This window comes from Lissotriton vulgaris, chromosome 10 (genome assembly GCF_964263255.1).
Source record: "Lissotriton vulgaris chromosome 10, aLisVul1.2, whole genome shotgun sequence".
Taxonomy (NCBI): domain Eukaryota; kingdom Metazoa; phylum Chordata; class Amphibia; order Caudata; family Salamandridae; genus Lissotriton; species Lissotriton vulgaris.
Window position 1 is genome coordinate 21,953,999 of NC_141698.1, and position 17,860 is coordinate 21,971,858.

General features: G+C 45.2%; 1 protein-coding gene across 1 annotated transcript in view; it reads left to right on the plus strand.

The window, feature by feature from the left end:
- The window catches only part of GDI1 (GDP dissociation inhibitor 1), a 66,523-nt gene extending 48,907 nt beyond the window's left edge, over positions 1 to 17,616 (plus strand). Inside the window, exons 10-11 of the mRNA XM_086940291.1 lie at positions 745 to 799; positions 17,020 to 17,616. Of these exons, the coding sequence (XP_086796417.1) occupies positions 745 to 799; positions 17,020 to 17,172 (208 nt within the window). The 3' untranslated portion in view covers positions 17,173 to 17,616. The remainder of the gene's footprint in view (positions 1 to 744; positions 800 to 17,019) is intronic.
- The last annotated feature ends 244 nt before the right edge of the window (positions 17,617 to 17,860 follow it).

A 17,860-nucleotide genomic window follows, 5' to 3' on the forward strand; every position in this document is an offset into this window, starting at 1 on the left:
CGTTCCCCGGTGCACATGAGGTCTGCTGTTGTCATTGCACGTTATTCATGTCGCTGGATATCTGGTTCTTCTCAGCCAGGCTTACCGCAGGGTGTTGGACCAGTTCAATAAACTCTAACTAAAGTGAATACATAAGTGCTGGACCACAACACTGCTTGTCCCTTCCATGCTTGGAGATAGCAGATGCAGGAAATCTGTGCTGGTTGGCGAGTCCCCCCCCCCCCCCCCCCCCCCCCCGATACTCCATGGACATTTACGTACTGTCCCCAGGTTATCAAGGGATTTCCCTCCAGGCTTGCTATTATGTCACCGATATGCCTAAAGCTACTCCGATTACCATCCTAGGCTTCCCATCGGACAAATGAAATCCAGAATCTGACCCGCCGGTCACTACTGGGCATGTTACAGTTCACATACTGGAACGCCAAGGCTCCAAGACATGTATGGAGTTCACAGGGTGCCTCCGGCCTGTTCTTCCCATAGGTGACTAATTTAATTAAATGGTGCACACAAAGGACTAACTCTCCTAGTATATACGACCACACCACCCAGACGAACAAAATCAGTTGCTTGATTCTTTTAGGGATCGTTCCATGCATGCAATGGTGGCCTGTGCTCTGGTGGGGTCTAGGACTGCCATTCTGCCCACCTGTCTTTCTCTCTTACCTTCCATATTTCTTTGTTTTGTTTTTTCATGCTTACAACCATGGTAAATTTTCCAAATGCATTGTCTTGTCATTGCAGGTTCATCGCAATCAGCGACCTGTTTGAATCAACGGATGACGGCTCCGAAAGCCAGGTAAATATCTCTGTGTTAAAGGGTATTCTTCCAACCTTGTAGGGTCTGCACTGTCTGAGAGATCAGCAGAGAGGAGAATAGGTGTGTCTGTCACATGTCATCCATCCTCTGATCCTTTATTTCAATTCTTCTAAATCCAACAGTCACACGCACACACCCATGATAGTAGATGTGTGGTAAGAGTGATTTCAAAGTACACTCTCTTGGTGTCATAATGCACAACACTGGGGCACCCATGTGTGAGCGGAGAGAGCAGTCTGCCTCCGCATGAGTTCAGAAGACAAGTGGCACCTTAGCTGCAAGAAACCCTTTTTATTGCACCCTTCATCCCTTTTTATTGCTTATGGAGGGTGCCATTCAATAGACATAAAGAGCTGAGGAACTCTTTCTGCAACTGGGCCAATGGTGTCACCCTAGCAGGCAGCAGCATCAGCAGACCACCATTCTCCACTTTATTAGACCTACTGGATGACACTGAGACCTACTGGATGACACTACATACCTTTCCAGTGGTATTCATTACAACTGGTAGCAAATGATTGTCAGCGGATGAACAGCTGCGTCTCGCCTCGTGCCATCCAGAGCAGCCCTCCCGTGTCCAGACCACTGTTTCTCTTCCCTCTAGCCAACATATTAGAAATCTGTCAGAACTCCAACCTATGCTTCAGACAGTTCAATTCCACATATATGCCGAGCAGAAATAATTCATTGTTAAGGGAAGTTGTGCAAACGTTATTGCAAAATTCAGTAGAAGACCCTGGGAGGGACCATTCTTGAGTTTCCACAGGGTTGTCTGTAGACGATTCTGCCTGGCATTTCCTCAAGCCAGCACGCGGGTAAAATGGTGCTCAGGAAACACTGCGCAATCGCCCCTTCGACGGGAAGCAGTAATTACTCTTCCTATGGTGGCAAGCACTTCTAGGCCATTGTGAGCCTCATAGGGCAGATGTGGAGCAGACACTTATGGAATGACAACTTTTCGTATCCCTCGCCAGGACCTCATGAGAGGCAAGCGGAGTATGATGCGTCTCTCAAACGGTCTCACCTGGAGAGATAACATAGCTACCTTGATCCCTGCACTACAGGATGGACATCTTGTGAAAGTTAAGCATCCTTCCCAAGGGCAAGCTACTCTGATAGGGGAAGGAATTTGACCTGTGATGTAAATCAGGGATTTAAAACCTCATCCTTCTGCAGTTAAGATGCCGTGCCATGCTTCATTGTAAATTGCTGAGGCAGGCACATAGTTTTCTTCAAAGGTACTTTAATTAGACTTTTCAGCCAACAGAAACTGTTGTTCGAAGAGGAACTTACTGGGTGTTTGAAAAGGATGTTTCTTCCAAGATTTAAATGTCTCTGTATGTGAGGTCAGTGTGCTCAGCGCTGAACACACATATCTCGCTTTCAAGCTCCTGTACAAAGCTGACACACAGTTGGTTTCTTTGAAGGTAACTTTCACTGTTGACATGACTTGTGCTTGAAGAGTTAGTGAGATTCATGTTTTTGATTGAGGACGAGAGTTCACCGGCTCCCACGCAGATATGGTACTCCAGAAGTTACTGTCAAGAGATTGCTGGAGTTTTATTTAAAGCAGCATACTTTGCCTGTGTTCTACCATTAAACACATATGATTTCAAGACAGTCCCATGGAACTATCTTTAAAAGATTAGAACTTCAAATTTGTAAAGCATAACTTTGTAGCATATGCTTCTGCTACGCATGGTGCAGCAATTTTTTTTACTAATAACAAACAGGGGGAGAAGCGCTCGTATAATCGTATGAAACAAGAGTCCAGCAAAGACCTAAACTTGAAACCGCAAATGAGTCACAAATAAGAGTTACATTGATTTCAAATCAATAGATATAGACCTCTCAAAATACACGTAATGAAGAAGTTCATTCTTTATTTCAACTTTAAAAGCACGGACAAGGACACAGCCAACGCCTCAGACACTTGTACCCCGAAGAAGTCCCAATGTTTTGGTACGAAACGTGTTGGCTGTGTCCAAGCTTTTGCTGTATCTTACATCGAAATGGAAATTTGAATTAAACATATTTGTTTGGAAACATTTTATTGTAAGATAAAATTGATCTTCAATTATTCCCCCCTTCTATTCTTTTTTTAAAACATGTGTTAGAAATACCTGAAAACTGCACCTGAACCTCTACTAAGTTTTGATCGCATCCACATTCTAACACCACCTTAACCCATGCCAACCCTAACTCTAACCCTATTTATTACTCTGACTCCAAGCCTGACTGACCATAGACCCAGTGTTACCCTGTCCCTAACACAAACCCATTCCTGTCCAAAGACCTGCCTTTTACTATTGACCTAAACCCAGGCCCTTGCTCTAACTTCATCCCTAGCCCTTTACTGTGACCTTACTTAATCTTTTCCATTACCTTCTTTAGTCTAAGCTTATCTCTGACTTTAACCTTTGTCCTGAATCTACACCCAAACCCGACCTTATGTCTAATGCTTTCTTTGACTTTTGATTGGAGTTTATTCAAATTTTGATGAAATGCATTACTCTGAATTTTTCTTTCTCAGATTTTCATTTAAATACTCTCATTACATTAATTTTCTTTGTAAAGAACTGAGTGTAAGTGGCAGGATTTCGTGGAATTACAAAGGAGCAAGAATGTAGGCTTTTGGGATTCCTCACCTTGTCTTAAATTGTTAGGGTTGTGGGTGGAGGTGTCTAAGGCAGTGCTTAGTTTTTATATATATATATATATATATATATATATATATATCTATCCAGGGCCCTTGCCACTGTAGCCTGCACCACCCTATGTCACTGCCCTGACTGCCAATGCCATACCTACACAACTACTGAGTCTGACCATCACACTCCTACAAGTGTGACAATTCACACTATTCCTTGCCCGAAAGCTATAAGAATGGCCTGGGCTGCAGGTATGTCATTTTTAATGTAGATTTAATTAAAAATCACATTTTTTGCTTTTCTCTACATTAAACAAACAGCTCCACCATGTCGGGGAACTGTCATAAATATCGGTCTCGACATTTAAGTGCTAGTGCTGAGCCCCGGAAACCACCAGCTCAAATTAAGCACTGGTCTGAGGTGCCTATTTGGACGTATCTGTGTAGTTTGTCAGGAATGAGATGAACCAATTGAGGGCTTCTTAGGAGATGCCAAGGTGGGAGAAAAAGAACATTATGTATGACTTTGTGAACAATGGTATAGAAAGCTGCAGAGAATAAAAAAAGGATGTGGAGACAAAGTTCACCTTTGTTATTGATTTGAAGGCTGCCGTCGGGTTACAGCAGTCATTGTTACTTGCAGTGGCGTAACGAAACTTGAGGGGGCCCCCCTGCGAAGTACATGGAGGGGGCCCCCCATTCTCCGCGTCCGTCAATAGCTCTCAAGCCGGCAACCCGCCATACTGCCCATGAAACACACAAAAACATGCCTCCCTATGTCTTTAGTCGACCCTCTCTGAAATCCAGGACATGTGCTAAAATTGTCGAAATCTAATGGGACAGCTCGTGAAAAACCTGGAGTGTCCTGGCGAATCCAGGACACCTAGTCATCCTAGGCCCTCCAGAGGTTGGTGGCCTGTGCTCTTCTCTAGTAGTCAGTGCTAGCTTCGAGGCAGTGGCTCCTAGTGAGGCACTGCAGCAGAGGCAGGAGCCAATGAAAGGTACCAAGAGGAAGGATGCACCCATGGACTATCATTTAGAAGTCGCCAGGGATCGCACCTGCGACACCTTGCTACCAATGGCCCTCCCCTTGCGACCCATGGCACTCCCCTTGCAACCCATGGCAGGTAGATCAAAATGAAGAGCAGAAGGGAAATAGGATGCCGATAAGAACTGTTTACTTTCAGAAACTTCTTGTGTCAGCCGCTTTCTGTTTTGTGAAATAAATATATTCATCCCAGCAATGGGAAAAAACTTTCCTTAGTTGTCTTGATTGCAAAGATTAATACAATATACAATCCTTAAAATGTAAAGCCTTATTCCTCTATTCTGGCCAGATAGATAGATTACAAATTACAATGCTTTGTAAAATGAATAGATGGCCCTGAATAGGTGTGCCCCTGGTGACATGGCTTATCTGGTAAACTTACTATACATTAATAACAGCCTAAGGGTCTGATGAAGAGGAGATTGCATATCTGATAGATATTGAGAACAGAGCCAAATTTTGCAATTATAAAAACTTTACAAAAAAAATGATGTGACACCCCTGCCAAGTCAGCTATGCCAGGTTTGACGAACTCCAGACAGTCCTGACCTTCGAGCCAATAGCATGTTGCATTTTTGGAGATGTTATGAATCTCCCTCACGTATGAGGTTGGAAATCCCACCATTCAGTGTGCTTAGCTGAAGAGCTGTAAATGGCTGAGGGTATCACACTTGCTATATATCAATCTCAAATAGATGTATATATTCACTCCCTGTTTCTCTCTAGAGTACGCACACGCACAGCCTGGTCATTTGGAACCTCATGACTCTGATTTGCGGAGTCAAAGGATGCCTACTCGGGCTTGAGGCTAGGCTACTATGCTTCACAGGTAGGAAAAGACAATGAGGAGACAGTGAGGGAAGGAAGAGGGCAAACACACAGCAAATAAAGAGCATAAGGGCGAAGCTGAGTGAGACAGAGACAGAAGGACAACAAATGGAATAGACTGGCAAAGAGAAAAAAATTGACATATAGAGGGATATTGAGGAGAAAGAGAAAGTGAGTCAGACGACTAAACAGAGAGCAAGAGAGAGTATGAGAGAGATAGAGGAATATATATATGGAAAGACAGAGAGGGCAAAGCAGAGCATGAAAGTGAGCCTGGGTTAAAGAACAAGAAAGTGGAAAAGGTAGAAAAAGAACACAAGCATGAGAGAGAGGGGTACACGCATACAGTTTCTAAGCACTGTTATTAAGGTTACAACTCAATGCCAGTATTATTTTTTTATTTTTTTAACTCTTTTGTTACAGTGTTGGCATTTCTAGGTGAAATAAGTGCATAACCTTGAGATGAGCAACAAGAACAAGCACACAGATGCACATAAGAGGGTGTGTTTTCATTCTGGGCAATGAGGACCTACGTGGTTTGCACACGACTGCAATCCCTTCCTTGTTTTATGGTCATTGATACCCTCAGCTGTCTCCGGCTGTGCACCTGATAACACTTAAATTAAGTGCCCATGTGCTGCTTTCAAGCTGACCAAGTTGAATCAAAAGAACTGGACCCTCTGACAAAGTCTGAATCAGAGCTTTGAGTACCAAGACATTAGTAAAGGAAAAGCCAATAGAGCACATTGTATGTGGGAGCTATTCTGTTGCTGAAATCTGCCATGTATCTGCAGAAGCGGTCAATAAAACCTTATTGATAATATTGTCCAAACTTGGACCCTGTGGACTCCTCAAGTCTGAAACAAACTCATGCATCCATGATGTCACCAGCACGTGGTTAGCCAAAGCAGAAGTGCACAACGATCTTAGGATCATCTGGTGACAGTGAGCTCATCCAATCATGTTGGACGAGTCCCTCTGGCGCGTGCTGAGATAGACGTCACAGGGGATTGACTCACGAGTGGCACGAGGTCTTGTTAGTGAAATTGCTCTTTAACACTTGCTTACACGCTTTCATTGCTGACCACAGGGCAATGACGTTTAAAAGAGTTCCTGCTTTTATTATTTCTTTTGTAAATCGTTTATAGGAGTGGGTTTTTAACGTGGTGTGAAATAAGCTTTTAGTTCTATTTATAAACATATATTGAAAACTGAATTTAAAAAAAGCTAACTGGTCGAACATCTAATTTGACTAGTAGGAGCCAGAACCCTGCCTGCTCGATGGTTTGTCCCCCTCTTGTCCTTCTTCTATTTCTCTACACAGTCCTTCCATCCCCACTTTTCAGTTTCTCCCCTCTGCCTGACCCCTTCCCTTCCATCAGGTCTCTTGCATCTTGTGTTCCCCGCCCTCCTGGCCTCTTGGTCCACTAGTGAGAGGGAGTCACCGGCCCTGGCACAGAGATGTGCCCTTTGGTCCATGAGCCCTGCAGGAGAGGCCTTACTGAGACACCCCTCGCTCATCCCTCTCTAGTGACCCTCGTTTCAGGACCAACTGCTTATTCCTGTGTTTACATCCAGCCCGACAAAAGCCGTTTAATGAAAAGTTCCAATTTGACCAGAATTGCATTATCAGGCGGCATGACAATACAGCTCTTCCTGCCTTACTTTATGTGTTTCTAAACGCTGTAAATAATGGGCGATGGCATTATCCAATGTCATGATTCTCAATTTACCGGCCTCGGAAGGATGTAGAGACAAGTCGGTCTCGCAAGGATTCAGGCTATGAACTGCAGGTCACTGAAGTACCATTGAGAAAGTTCTTTTAAAAGTAGATATAATAAAACTTTGTTATAAAAATTGATACTTTATAATTATTTTTGAACTTGTAAATCTTGAATATTCCTTTTTCTATGTGGAATACATATTTAATAATCGTATACCGTAATCGGCTCTATGATCTTTTAATAAAAAAAAGAAAGCAAAAAAAAATGGACAATGCCTCGGAAATATGACAAACAAGCGTTTTCACTCTGGGTTTGTATGTGTAGTTTCCGAACTTTCAACATTTTGGCCTTGAATACGAATGCGTCATTATTTTGGGATTCCTGCGCAAACACCTGTTTGCAAACATTGAACATACAAGAAATTTGCCTCCGTTATGTTTCAGCAAATAAGACTTGTGGAAATGCAGCAGGTGGAAACAACACAGTGAATAACCAAATGTGCAGATTTTGGAGCAGAAAGCTTCACAATCCACAGTTGGTTTTGGGGGGAGAACTTGTATTCGGTGCTGTTTGTCACAGCTGCTAAAATCAATCTTCAGGACCCAGTGGCTGTTCTCACAGGTTGCCGCTAGCACTGTCCCCTGGCCATTGGGGTACTCACAGGCTGCAAACAGCACCCATTCCCTCCCTGCCCCCTAGCGTAAGCTGCACCCACAGGAGACCCACAGGACACCTTCCTTTATCCCATGTTTGGGCCGCACTCACATGGCCCCCGTCTCCAGCCCCCCAGCCCGGGCAAAGCTTCTGTCAGTAACTGCGTCAGAGCCAATGTAGGTCTGCTTTGGGTACTCACAGGCAGGCAGTGTGAATCCTCCTTGGCCCAAGCCCCTCTGTCCTGCTATGGAGCGGAGTACAGGACTGAGCGCACAGGTGCTCTCCCACAGGGGAAGAGAGGGCAGAGAGTAATGCCTGGCATCGTGCAGAATAACTTGCCCTGTGTTGACGCAGAACGGAGTGAAACCTTCCGCATAATCAATCTTCCACTGCAACATAATCCTGGTCCCCCCAAGCCCCTCCACCCCACGCAGAAAGATCCCTGGGTTAACACGCCTATTTACAGAGATCCCTTAGAGCAAACTTCTCACAGCTCTCTGCAGGTGAGCTGAGGAGGCCCCCTTCATGTACTGAAGACTGGGGACCCGCCTCACCGCCGGGGCTGCGGGGGTGTTTGCTACGCCCATGCCTCTCTCACATGCATTTCAATTTTTTAATATCAATACTCATACCAGTTTAGGGTGTCTCAACACTTTACATCACATATATGTACAGTGACAATGAATCATACGTGTGTAAATCAGTCTATAGGAAATGGTAAATAAAACAATGAGCATTAAAAAGTGTAAGACTCACATCATCTATACTAGAAAGCAGTATATTTTAAGATTGTTTGGTCTGGAAAAGCACAAACTCCGGATTTATAATCTACCACATTGCTTGGGGTTGGCTTTACTAATAAGAATTTATTTCTACCCAAACTAACCATTTTTAGCTACATTACGATAATTAAAGACTGGGGAAAAACATAACATTTTAACCCACGCCATCCAGTTTGCATGCAGCTATGTTATGACAGTTAATAGGTCACTGTGCTATATTAGGACTGCAACTTATGAACTGCAAATAACAAAAGGATCTCAGTGACAAAAGCAGTAGCCCACTGAGCTATCCACATCAAATACAGCTCTGTTGTCTGCAAAGGACGTGTTCTTTCCAGCAGGCAAATTAACCCTCTTCTCTACTTTATGATGAGTCAAAACTGCCACTAGAGTAAAAATCTGGATCTCTCTAATTACCAGACTTATTTTGAAATTTGCCTGAAAACTGCTCCATACACAATGAACTCTGCAGCAGGTGCATTCAACCACCCCTTGCACCCTGCCAGTACTCCTGATGCATACAACCACCCCTTGCACCCTGCCAGTACTCCTGATGAATACAACCACCCCTTACACCCTGCCAGTACTCCTGATGAATTCAACCACCCGTTGCACCCTGCCAGTACTCCTGATGAATACAACCACCCCTTGCACCCTGCCAGTACTCCTGATGAATACAACCACCCCTTGCACCCTGCCAGTACTCCTGATGAATTCAACCACCCCTTGCACCCTGCCAGTACTCCTGGTGAATACAACCACCCCTTGCACCCTGCCAGTACTCCTGATGAATTCAACCACCCCTTGCACCCTGCCAGTACTCCTGATGAAGTCAACCACCCTTTGCACCCTGCCAGTACTCCTGATGAATACAACCACCCCTTGCACCCTGCCAGTACTCCTGATGAATACAACCACCCCTTGCACCCTGCCAGTACTCCTGATTAATACAACCACCCCTTGCACCCTGCCAGTACTCCTGATGAATTCAACCACCCCTTGCACCCTGCCAGTACTCCTGGTGAATACAACCACCCCTTGCACCCTGCCAGTGCTCCTGATGAATTCAACCACCCCTTGCACCCTGCCAGTACTCCTGATGAATACAACCACCCCTTGCACCCTGCCAGTACTCCTGATTAATTCAACCACCCCTTGCACCCTGCCAGTACTCCTGGTGAAATCAACCACCCCTGGCACCCTGCCAGTACTCCTGGTGAATACAACCACCCCTTGCACCCTGCCAATACTCCTAATGAATACAACCACCCCTTGCACCCTGCCAGTACCCCTGATGACTACAACCACCACTTGCATCTCGTCAGTACTCCTGATGAACACTGCCTCCCCTTGTATCCCTCCAGTACCCTTCACGGACTTTCTTGTGTTCATATTCTAATTGCAGGTACTAATGTTTGTCAACCCTCTGCCAATTGAGGCCTCTAAACTTTGAAATCAGGATGATACCAGCCTGACACGACATTCAGATGAAAAACATTCTTTGCACATGCTTCCTCGTAGCTTACTAGATTTCTTCTCAGGCTCCACACGTGTCTCTACTGCAGCCAAACTTTGCAGATACCTCGCTGGGCTCAGGCACCTGCTGGACTGAACCTCTCAAACTTGCTAACATGTCCGGTTTTCTAACACTTTCTGCAGACCTGTCACCTGACCTACTCCTAGAGAACTGCAATAGTTATCATAACTTGTTGAAGAATCGGACTTCAAACTCACAGGTTTCTTGGCAGCTTGCTGTCTGGCAGATGAGATGGTATGGGAAAATAGTTTTATGTTTACCTTTTAGCTGTTTTGTGTTTAATCAAACGTCAGCCTACTGGTGAAAGGTAAGTGCTATTGCACTGAGTATCGTGTTTCAACACACCAGTGACGTTGTAAATGATAAAAACAACGTATAATGCTACAGCATTACTACAATAAGCCTCAACTATGTCGGATGATTAAAGTGGCTTTTCACTGCTTACCTGCGGTCTGAAAAGAGCAGCCCTGTGTCCTCGTGGGATACCACTGCAGCGTTTCCGGGGATGTTCCTCGCAAGCACAGGCACCCCCAGATCCATGGCCTACAGAGGTGGGTGGAGCAGACACAGAGATCAGAGATGTGTGCAAGTAGCGTGTCACACACATATCCACACGTGTCACTTCTCTACAGAAAGGAACCCTGCAGACATGGTTTCTATGGCGAAGTCCTCCTGTGATGTATGTAGTAAGAAGACCCATTTCCGGTCTCACGCATATTTCCTCTGAAACCAACGAACAAAACCTGGGCTGCACATTGGCACCAGGGCCCCCACCCCCTCCCTTTTCCGGCCGGGCTCTGACGGAAGAGAAACAATGTATGTTGATACTTTGTTTCTCTTCAGTCAGAGGGAGGGGGCGAGGGGCTCAGAGGAGCAGGCTGCAGACTGTAGTACATAGGTTGGCTTTCTAGTTATCTCAAGAATGTGTTTACTGTTCCCATTCTATGTTCCATGTTCCACCTTCCCTGTTTCTCTATGTGCATTCCACTCAGTGGCAGTTTACTGGCTTCTGCTGCTGTGGATGGTCTGCTCTTATGCTGTATCCTACTTCCAATAAACGAACCTGTGGAAATCTACTCTGTCTTTAGACATCGTTTACTACAGTATTTTGGCGACGCTTCTTGAACCCCTGCAGTTTTTTTTTCATCATCTCGTCACAGCAGAGGGACGCAAGAGCAGACCGATTCGAGTTGGATCTACTCTACGCTGCCTCAGAAGACCTGACAGCCTCTAATTGGACATCGCAACGGAACTGGCAAGTGTTTACCTGCGCCTGTCTCCGTTTTCCCTCGTTTTGTCCTTCTGTCGTCTTCTCAGCCTGCCTCCTACTCCTGCGCTGCCGCTTTCACTCTGATGACGCATTGGAATCCTCCGGGGGAGTCAGCGATTCTTCCTGTGACGTCTCTTGGAGCTTTCCTTCCTGTGCGCGACTCATCCTAACGCGCCGCGTCTTTCAGGAACTGGCGTAATAGCGTGTCAACGTCATCGCGCTGAGGAGCCATTGTGGGTTTCCATGGTATTAGCGTGTCAACGTTATCGCGCTGAGGAGACATTGTGGGTTTCCATGGTCACCGATCCGACTCCAGCAGAGCAACGACGATGCGCTCGTCTTATGCGCATTTTTCACAAGTAAATCATTGTTGTTTGTAGCGCTTTTGCCTGGATTACGCTAACTATTCATTTCGTACTGAAACTTTGCCATTTGTTTTTAGTTTTGTGTTATTTTGCCATTAACATCATTTAGTACAGTCTCTGCCTCTCACCACAGTTCTAAACATGTCTGACCAACCTTCCTTTCACTCTGGCTCTATTGTCCTACCACCTAGTTTTCTCTCCTCGCCTGGCCAGCCCAGCATATCATGGGAAGACTGGTTTCCCATGTTTGAGAATTATCTGGATGCCTTGGATGCCCAAGAGTTTTCTGCCAAACGCAAGAAGGCACTTCTTTTGGGTTGTCTTGGTAAGGAAGGACAACGTGTCTTTAGGTTCCTGCCGCAAGTCCTAGTACCTGGCGCACAAGCACCATTGGATGAGTATAAAGAGACTGTGTCTCGTCTTGAGATCAGGTATGCTAAGGAAGAGAACCTAGTTATGAACAGATATAAATTCTACACCAAAAGTCAAAGAGCTGGTGAGAGCATAGATGACTTTGTTTCTAGACTACGAGAAATGTCAGTGAAATGCAAGTTTGGCAACATGACTGATGAACTGATCAGGGATCAGCTCATTGTACAATGTAATAACAAAAAGATCCAGGAACGTCTTTGGGCAGCCAAAAATCCCAATCTGCAAACAGCAATTGATTTGGCAAAGGTTGTTGAACAATCCCAGGGGTGTATGAAAGAGTTGGAAAAAAGAGCTATTTCAAGTGACGTTGGTGAGGTGTCTTGTCATTCGGACATGTTTCCTAGTCAGGAAGATGATGATCAAGACGAAGTCGCTCTTCTTAAACAGAGAAAGTTCTTCAACAAGAAGACTGTCAATGCTAAGACTAATAATACTGTTAAACCTTTTTCTTCCAGGCAATGTCTTAGATGTGGCAGTCTTGCACATGCTTCCGATTCAAAGTTTTGCTTTGCATCCAAGCAGGAATGCATGAAATGTGGTAAATTGGGGCATTATGCTCGTGTTTGCAGAGGTAGAGCACGCTCCTCTGTTTCATGTGTTAATGACATTCCAGGGGAAAAAGATGGCACTGACAAAATTTTAGTGGTTGGTAAGGACTGTGATCTTCAACATGAAGACCAGAAACGCAGAAACAGACCTAAGGCTCTTTTCATTATTAATGACAAGGACATTTACTTGATGGTGGACACTGGTTCGCGTTACACCATTATTCCCAACTCCATGTTTGTTGATTTGTGGGGTGCCGGTCCTCTTTTCCCTACAGATATCTCTCCTGGTGGGTACCAGGGTGAGCCACTAAATATCCTTGGGTACTTCGAGGCTAACATTGTGTTCTCTACGAGACATATTTTTGGAAAGGTATATGTCTCGGAATCTGGTCCTGCTATCCTTGGTTGGATACACCAATATGATCTTTGCATTGTGGTGAATCCTCGAGCTGACCCTCAGGTTATGGTTGTGGAGGACACTGAGTTGTCTTCTTTGCTCGCTAGATTCAAGAATGTTTTTGGTGAGAGTTTGGGAAGGCTTAAGGGCTATTCACACAAAATTATAGTTAAACCCAATTCAATCCCTGTTCAGCACAAGGTAAGGCGCATTCCTATTATCATCAGGGATGAGGTCAAGGGCTTACTTGATGACATGTTGAGTTCTGGGGTCATTGAACCTGTAGAGGCCTCCCCTTGGGTTTCGCCCATTGTCGTCACCAAGAAGTCTGACGGCAAACTCCGTTTCTGTGTCGACCTTAGGTCTCTCAACCACTGTGTTGTCGCTGACACCTTCCCGTTACCTAATATATCTGAGCTAGTCACTACTCTTAATGGGGCAACATTTTTCTCTAAATTGGACCTAAGGAGTGCGTACCACCAAATTGACTTACATAAAGATTCTAAGTCCCTAACAGCTTTTATCACTCCTTGGGGTACCTTCCAGTTTACTCGTTTGCCCTTTGGTCTCAAGTCAGCAGCTAGCGTTTTTCAACGCATGGTGTCAGGTATTTTTGAAGGTGTACCTAAGGTGGTCTACTTCCAAGACGATATCCTGATTTATGGTCTTACTGAATCCCAGCACAATTTCACACTCAGTGTTGTCCTTGAAAAGTTATCTGAGGCTGGTCTAACTTTACGTAAGGATAAGTGTTTGTTTGGTGTGTGTGAAGTTGACTATTTGGGCTACACCATCACTTCCTCTGGCATAAAACCCAAAAGGAACTTGTGTGAGGCTATTCGTTCTGCACCCTCACCTTCTGACAAAGACCAACTTCGCTCTTTTATGGGTTTAATAGAGTATTACTCTAAGTTTGTACAGAACTTTTCTGATAAAACTGTGTCAATAAGATCTTTGCTCAAGCGGGGTGTGGGTTTCACTTGGGGACCTGAACAAGAAAAATGTTTTGTTAACATCAAAGATGAGATTTGTGATGCCAAAATGTTATCTCCCTTTGATGTACATAATAAGTCTATTGTCACAGTTGACGCCAGTGCGCATGGTCTGGGTGCTATGCTGTCCCAATTGAGTGGTGGGTCAGAGGTCACCATTGCTTTCGCCTCCAGGACCCTCACCGATACTGAGAAGAACTATTCTGTTATCGAAAGGGAAGCATTGGCTGCCTCTTGGGCTGTCGAATACTTCCGTACTTACTTATGGGGCATGAAGTTCATTCTACGTTCTGACCACAAGCCCCTCATCAAAGTCCTCTCTCCTGGTGGGGCCGGAAAGGGTTCTGCTCGACTTATGAAGCTGGCAGCTAGGTTGCAAGAGTTTCAGTATTCGGTGGAGTACATTCCTGGTTGGAGAAACGTCCAAGCCGATTGTCTTTCCAGATTGTCTTTGGATTGGCGTGCTCCTTGTAATTCAGTTGTGTCGTTAGATTTGGATGATGTAGCGGTAGCCTCTGTTGAGGATGCTGTTTTTGTGGGAGAGGGTGTTTTTTCTTCCAGTGACTGGTCTAGGGAAATGTCTGCTGATGCTACTCTTCAAGAAGTCATTAAACTTATAACATTGGGCTCTAGGAGAGAGAGTTCTGTCTCTGTTGCTGTTCGGCCTTATATTAAGGTCTTAGATGATCTTTCTATTGTTGGTGACATCCTTTTTAAGGGTGAGAAATTTGTGCCCCCCTTTGGTTTAAGGACCAAGCTTTTGGCCTTGGCACATGAGGGACACATGGGTCAGACCCTCACCCAAAGACGTCTTAAGGATCACTTCTGGTGGCCTGGGGTTGACTCACAAGTTGTAGATTGGGTTGTAAATTGCTCTCTCTGTAGAGAAGGGGAGAAGCGGTTGAAAACTGGCCCGAAATTGGCTGATAGTGCACACATTTCATCTCCAAATTTGCCCTGGCATACTATTGCTCTTGATTTTATTGGCCCTATGGGTGAGCTAGGGGAGAGTGACAGATTCGCCATTGTTGTTATTGATGTGTTCACCAAGTGGTTAGTGGTTCATTTTACCAATGATATCACTACTTCCAACTCCATCAGGTTTCTGGGCGACCTCTTTAAGGATGAGGGTTTGCCTTCTGTCTTAATCACAGATAATGGTCCACAACTCATCTCCAAGGATATGGAGACTTTCTTGAAGGAGTGTGGTGTTTCCCATCACCACACATCTTTATACAACCCTCAGGGTAATGCGGTCTGTGAAAGAGCCAATAAAGTGGTTAAGGGTATTATACAGATGGCATCTAGTGGTGGTCACATTGTTAGGAAAATGGTGAATGAAATGCTATGGGCATATCGTACCACTCCTTTGGCTAGTGGGGATTTGTCCCCATTTCAATTGATGAGAGGACGTGATCCTGGTCTGAAACTAGTTCCCTCATGGATGAAGGATGTCGTTACTCTGCAGGCTCAGGGTAATTTTCCAGATGATATTCAAACTGATGTTGATTTTTCTTCCAATACCACTTCCTCTTCTCCTTTTTGTGTGGGAGATTTAGTCAAAATCAAATTGGGTAGGTTAAAGAAAGGCCTGTCCAAGTTCAAGGGTCCATTTAAGGTCAAGAAGGTGCTTAACCATTGCGTCATCCTTAACAATGGTGAATGCTGGAACTTCAGGAGAGTTGCCCTCTACAAGAGACAGAGGACCTCTTCCTCCTTGGTCTCCGTGCACCCTGATGCTTCTGATGCCTCTGTTTCTTCCACCCCATGCCCAGTTGATTCTGATACCAGTGGTTACTTGCTGGCTAATGATATTGATGGTCACCTAGTTTTTAATAGTGTTTCCCTTGACTCTCGTGCACAAGATGAAGTCAATGTTTCTGGTGGGGGTGATGCTCCTGCTCTGTTGCAGGGCCCGGTCCCCATTCAGAGTTCTTCTCTTTCTGCACGTCCTCTTAGGCCTCGTCGGCCTCCTACTTACCTCCAGGACTTTATTTGTTAAGTTTCCTTTTGTTTTGTTTTCTTTTCCTTTTGTTTTTGTTTTTCAAACAACAGAAAGGGAGAAGATGTGTAGTACATAGGTTGGCTTTCTAGTTATCTCAAGAATGTGTTTACTGTTCCCATTCTATGTTCCATGTTCCACCTTCCCTGTTTCTCTATGTGCATTCCACTCAGTGGCAGTTTACTGGCTTCTGCTGCTGTGGATGGTCTGCTCTTATGCTGTATCCTACTTCCAATAAACGAACCTGTGGAAATCTACTCTGTCTTTAGACATCGTTTACTACACAGACAGCCTGCATCTGCTTTGGAGGGAGAGAGGCTTGCTTCAGCGCAAGCCTCTCTCACAGCTCTCACCGAAGAGCTGAGGTCAGGGGGGCCCCCTTCATTTACTGAAGAGAGTGTGGCCCCCCCGCACGGCGGGGGCTGCAGGGGTGTTTGTTACGCCCCTGGTTACTTGGACCTTTAAGGGCTACTCTTATTTGTAGGCGTCCACTGCCAGAGCAGATCCTGATGAAAGGAAAGGTCTATGCTGTTGCGGATATGTATGTCTGAGGTCATATGTACTGTAAACCTTACTACAAAGCAACGGAGTGTTGTACAGTTTAGTTTCACTAGTTGTCCCATGTTTCGCTATTTTCCCTTTACTGTGTCGACAAGTAAAAGCAGTATATCTGTTTTTACTCCATCTTAGACTTCAGGCGAGTATGCTTACTGACTTGTGATGCCCGGCATCAACAGGGCGACATTGTAGGCACACAGAAGCATGCCCACCTGGCATTAGTAGATTATTCTAATGCCATACTGATGTGAATAAAATGCTGATAGAGATCCAGCTGTACAGGTGAGTAACATGTTCATCTAACTCATTCTTGCAAAGTCCTATCAAGGGGCTTTACTCTAAGCACCACCTCCACCTTGTTGCCTGCCTCCAACGCCTCTCTCTTTCTCTGTCAACCTCCCTCTCTCTCCAGGTCTTCTGCTCTCGCTCGTATGACGCCACCACCCACTTCGAGACCACCTGCAACGACATCAAGGACATCTACAAGCGAATGACCGGCACGGACTTTGATTTTGAGAACATGAAGCGCAAACAGAACGACGTCTTTGGGGAAGACGAGCAGTGAGGCAGGAGAGCGGGACCTCCTCCGGCCCCCGCTCTACCACCACCATCCACCTGCCCACCTACTCCCCCCGGATCTAGAGCTGCTGCTTCCCATAACTTATGATGACGACGTCTGTAATCCCTTGAACCCCTTTTATCCTCTCTTGGCCTGTCCTTTCACATTCCAGACCACATAACCACAGGCTGCTGGAAGGGCCGTATACAAATATTTACGTATATACTGTCTACCACTTACAGAAAATAACCATTCCATTCTGAGCTAACCTTCTAGTGCTCCTCTTCTTTCTTCTTTGTGTTGCCTTCTCTCCTCCCCATTCACCCTTTCATCCATCACTTCAGTTTCTATATTTCATGTCATTGGAGGGGAGGGGTTGTCTTTTTTTTTAACTTGGTAATTATGCTGTATTTATTTCTTTCGTGCAAAAAAAATAAATAATTAAAAGAAGGTTCTGCGCAGTGACTCGCATCAAGCCAGGGACCAGGTGCCATGTCATTCACTGGCACAGAGCCTATTAACTGGCCTTTTTCTTCACATCTGACTCGGTTTGGATTCGCCCCTAGGGTCAAAAAAATTCCTGATGGCGGAGGTGTTTGTGTGTCCCTCTGGCACTGCGTGCCCTGCCACAGTAGCTATAAAACTTCTGTCTCCATGAGCATCGACTAGTTGGCACCTTTGGTGACGGTGCGTT